At 64.0% G+C, this 4,963-nt stretch overlaps 1 protein-coding gene across 1 annotated transcript; it reads left to right on the forward strand.

Annotated features, from left to right (window-relative positions):
* Window positions 1-1,592: 1,592 nt before the first annotated feature.
* Window positions 1,593-4,729, forward strand: LOC128837143 (bone marrow proteoglycan-like). The gene is made up of 6 exons (XM_054028057.1): window positions 1,593-1,622; window positions 2,345-2,416; window positions 2,891-3,066; window positions 3,361-3,495; window positions 4,035-4,146; window positions 4,476-4,729. Exons 2-6 carry the CDS (start codon window positions 2,356-2,358, stop codon window positions 4,532-4,534), a joined length of 543 nt encoding a protein of 180 aa, XP_053884032.1. The 5' UTR covers window positions 1,593-1,622; window positions 2,345-2,355; the 3' UTR covers window positions 4,535-4,729.
* The last annotated feature ends 234 nt before the right edge of the window (window positions 4,730-4,963 follow it).

Consider the following 4,963-nt stretch of genomic DNA (forward strand, 5'->3'; position numbering starts at 1 on the left):
ACTGAGGCATGGGGCTGGGATGTGACTGGTCCATGGTCACATCACAGGTGGGTGCAAAGCTAGGCAAAGAACCCAGGTGTCCTGATTCCCACCTGCTATCCTGCCCACTGAGCCAGCTAAGCCCCTCTTAACCTCCCCACTTACCAATTCTCCCAGGATGCACCAGGCCAAGGCCCAGCCTGACCCGGCTGCTCTCTGGGCAGGTGCCAGGAGGTGCAGGGGTAACCCCGGTGCTCATAGCCCTGGGGACAACTCGCCTGCGGGGGGAGGGGAGGCGCAGATGCTCCATCATTCGGAGTCTTTCAGTCCAGCCTCTCTCCAGAGGCTGCGCTCTGGCTCCGTCGGGGCGGGAGGTAGGAGCCCCATGGCAGGGCCGGTGCCCGGTGTGACACAGGAGCGCAGACAGACGGCACAATGGGCTGTCGGCTCTTGGAGTCTAGGAAGCTCTGCTGGGACTAAAGGCAGCTCGTGGCAGGGCCCTCAGATTCTCCAGGGGGTTGGAAGCGGGGTTCATGGGGCCCAATGAACTCTGCAAGGGGCATCAGTGTGTGTGTGGTGCACTATAGAAAGTGGGGGGAGCCCATTTGTGCCCCAGGGCTCAGCCCTGGTCAGTCCCACTCCAGACTCAGGGGTCCCAGCGCCTCTGCTCACCGCAGGAAGGGAAGGGCCACGCGCCAGGCTCTGGGTGATCACCCCACTCCAGTTCCAGCCAGCACTGGGCAGGGTCCCATGGCAGGGGAGGGAGTCCATGGCTCTGAGGGGCTGACCCCAGGGAGTGCCGGCGGGGGAGGGGAGGGAACCCCAGTGCTGGCACTCACAGGATAGATGGCACCAGCCCGTTGGCTGCTAGGGTGACCACACACAAGTGTGAAAAATCGGGACGGGGGTGCGGGGTAATAGGTGTCTAAATAAGACAAAGCCCCAAATATCAGGACTGTCCCTATAAAATTGGGACATCTGGTCACCCAATTGGCTTCTGCCCCCTTCCCTGTGGCCGGGCGCCCAGCGCTGCAGCCTGCGGTGAAACGGCCCCAGGGGTTATTGGGACAGCCCAGACACGGGGTCCCAGCGCGGCCGTTGCTGTGTGAAATCCTCTTGTGAAACCTGCCCAGCACCTGTGGGGAGATGCTTATCTGCAGGGACGCCCTGAGCCAGTGCGGCCTGAGAGTGGGCTGGTGATGGGGGGGGAGGGCGGGGGAGGAGCTGACAGCAGCGTTCCTCAATCGCGACCCACAGCTCCTGCTAGCCCGGCCTTACAGTCAGGGTCTTCCTAAAGCGGGTCCCCGAGTGGCTGGGAGCCCAGCTCTCTGCTACCATCAGCAGGGGGGTGAATCCAGGAGCCCCTATGGTCTATGGGGAGTTGGGAGAACTTTGTAGACAGCTCGTTTGTAAACTCCTCCGATGGCCCCTAGAGGGTGACATGGGGCAGCTGATGGGTCAGAGCCCAGGCTGGGTGTGGGGATGTCGCAAACTGTGGGGTGTGTGTGGGGGGTGGGAGAATAAGGGGCTGGGAGTTGATAGTGGCTCTTTCCACATATCCAGCCTCCTGCTCCAGAGCTATATAAGGGGCTGGGATGGCTGGAGCCGTTGGAGCTCGCTGAGGACCCACAGCCATCACAGAGGTGAGGGGGTTCTCTGGTGACCCCAGGGGCTATGGGTGGTGATGGGGAGCCGCTCCAGAGTGGGGTCGCTCGGTCAGGACCTGGCTCTCACAGCAGCCAATGCTGGATGCCTTGGGAAAGTGACTGCCATAATTCATCTTTCTGTGGCAGGGGCAGATCCCTGCCTGACCCTGGGGGCTGTTCAGCTCCTGCCCTGGAGCCTGAGGTCATGAGGCCTCACTGTTGGCCCCTGAGGCTGCTCTGATGCCCAGAAAGTCCTGGCACTGCTCAGCGCTCTCGGCCCCTTGTATCCTGTGGCAGGGAGTTCCACAGACTAACAGCACATGCTGGGTTCTCTCTGCCACCTTCTGTCCATAGTCAATGGATGCCCACAGCCCGTTGTCCCTGTGTTACAGGGCAGGTGAGTGACAGCTCACCTGTCTCCCCCCAGCTGAGCCAAGGCCCTGGGCTCACTTCTTCACCCTTGCTTGGCCCAGCCCTACCTTTGCTGGGAAAGGCTGCATTGGTTGGAGGGTGGTCATCAGCCCAGCGGAGTTTGGTGGTAGGTCAGGGTGCAGTGGTAGGAGGTCCCTAGGTGCAGGAGGGGTGGGGGGTCAGTTCGAGCTAAATGGAAGGAGGGGGATGGGCTCTAGGCAGAGGGGTCGGTATGGACTCAGTGACTGTGGGGAGTTTGGACGGGGGGTGTCAATCTGTCTCTGTCTCACAGTGGTTTGCCATCCCAGGTCTGCCCGAGATGAAGCTGTTCCTGGTCCTGGCACTTGCCCTGCTGGGGGCCGTCTCTGCTCACCAGCTCCGTAAGTCCTGAGTCCCAAGTCCCCGTGGCTACAGCCCCTCCCCCACGCTGTGGGGAGCCTGACCCACAGCCACTGCCCCCAGTGGGAACCTCCACACCCCCAGCAGACACTGCATGGACCCCATGGGCTTAGGTCAGACCCCAGCAAGCACAGTACAGGGCTCCGTTACCCCAGACCTGTGCTCTCACTGACCCCAGCCCCACTCTGTTCCGGCCACCTGGGGCCCCTGCCCCCAATAACCTTCCACCTCACTGCAGCCTGGACACCAGAGTCCCCTGGCCCCCCAATAATCCTATGACCCTCTCCATCCGGAACACCAGGGTCCCCTGGCCCCCCAGTGACACCCTGACCCTCTATCCCGGACACCTGTGTCCCCGGCCGCTAGATCTGCTCCCTCCTCCAAGGATTGTTTGGGATCTGGGCTGCGTCATGCAGCTGGAAGGGCCAACTGGTGTCTCTCGCACCCATCCTCAGATGAGGGCAGCCCGGAGCAGGAGGTACCAGCCGAGCAGGGCGAGGAGGAGCCCGGGGAGCCGGAGTCACCGTGCCCCACAGACAGCGAGAGCTTCAGGGTGATAGTGCCTGGCCAGGAGGGCCACACCTGTCGCTATGTGTTTGTGAACCGTTGCCTGACATTTCGGGGAGCCCAGGTGAGTGACGCAGGGGCACAGGTGGTGGGGAGGACTCGCAGATGGGTCAGGAAGTGGGGTGGGAGACCCATGGGGTTAGAGAATGGTACATGGGGGCAGTGGAGGGGGTACCCGGGTGACGGGGGGCCCATGCGGACAGTGGAGGGGATGTGGGGGCAGTGGAGGGGCAGTAGATAGTGGTAGGGTGGTGGAGGCAGCACAGGGGCAGTGGAGGGGCTGAAGGGGTGACATAGGGGGCATAGAGGCAGTGGTAGTTGGTGGATGCCCCATGTCTCCCTCCCCCTCTCCCCACAGCACGTGTGTGCCCGTTGCTACCGCGGCCGCCTGGCCTCCATCCACAACTATGCAACCAACCAGCGCCTGAGATGCACGGTGCGTGCCCGCACCAACCGGGCCCAGGTGTGGATCGGGGGCTACACCTCCGGCAGGGTAAGGAGAGTGTCTGGCCCTGCTGCCCCCATTCCCCCACTGCCTGGGCCTGGCCCAGAACCCCCCACCCCCTGACTCCCTCATCAGGGCCCTGCCAGCTCTCAGGCTGGCCTCCCCTCCAGTGCAGAGCGGACAGCGGGATCCATCCCCTGCTGCAGCTCAGTGTGTCCTCAGCCGGGACTCTACTCAGGGCTGCCCCAGACCATCCCCTGCTTGCTCCCTGGGAGGTGGGCCTGGGCATCTCAGGTGTGGGTCCAGCTGACCCCGGATGGCTGGGAGTCTTTTTGGGGCCCGTTGCCAGGGCAGAGGCTGGTGCCAGCACGTGTTGGGTACATCCTGCCCTAGGGCCTGACCCCCATCCCAGCGAATCCAGAGCCCCTTGTTATGACCCCCAGCCACCACCCGGCTCCAGTGCATGAACAGCTCCTGGCCCCAGCCCAAGCGATGGCCCCGGCCCCTCAGAGGTGGGGGTAGGAGGTTCCCTGATGCACCCTGCAGATGGGACAGCACTGATCCTAACCCAGCCCCTTCCCTCACAGCACTGGTGTCTGCGCGCCCACTGGGTCGACCGCAGTCCCTGGAACTACTCCAACTGGGCCAGAGGGAACCCCTGCCGCACTAGGCCAATGTGTGTCGCCATGTGCCCTGCAGGTGAGGAGCCCCCCTGCCGGTGGGCGGGGACAGGGCAGAGATGGGGATCTATTCACTGCTTGAGGGAACAAGAGCCCTGGGGCAGGGGAACCGGGGACCTGTGGGCAGGGGATCTGGGGTTCATTGGGCCCTGGAACAGGGGATCCAAGAGCAGGTGGGCCTGTGGGGTGTGGGGCAGGGGATCCGAGGGTAGGTGGGCCTGTGGGGTGTGGGACAGGGGATCCAAGAGCAGGTGGGCCTGTGGGGTCTGGGGCAAGGGATCCGGGGTTCCCTGGGGGCTGCATTCCAGGTGCCAGTCAGGAGGGCACTAACCCCTCTCTCTCTGCCAGGTGGTCAATGGAGAAGTGTGAGGTGCTGGGCTAGAATGCCCTTTATCTGTCAGTACTGAGGGGGCTGCTCCCCCCACGGGGCCCCGCTGCCCCCACCGCTCTGCTGGCCTGAGACTCCCCGCTCCGCCCTGCCGGGGGCGCCCCTGCTCCCTGGACTCGACTCTGCTCCTGGCCCTGCCCCAGCTCGACGGGGGGGCAGCCCCCTCTTGCTCATTGCCTGTGACTCCCTGCAATAAAAAGTGCTTCACTCATCACCCCCGGGTGTCGCTCCTTCCTGCCCCAGGACACTGAGGGCCCTGCACGCTCCATGGGGCTGGGCCGGTGGCGGGCGGGCAGGCGGGCGGGGGGGTCGGACAAAAGGTGGCCGGGGGGGAGGGGGCTGGGGGTTACCCCCACCCAGGGATGGAGTCAAGAGGGGGAGTTGATGCTATTACAGAGCCCACTAGCGGTGACCATGTCCAGTTCTGGGGTTCCCCTGCCCCTGGGAC

The sequence above is a fragment of the Malaclemys terrapin genome, chromosome 4 (genome assembly GCF_027887155.1).
Source record: "Malaclemys terrapin pileata isolate rMalTer1 chromosome 4, rMalTer1.hap1, whole genome shotgun sequence".
NCBI lineage: Eukaryota > Metazoa > Chordata > Testudines > Emydidae > Malaclemys > Malaclemys terrapin.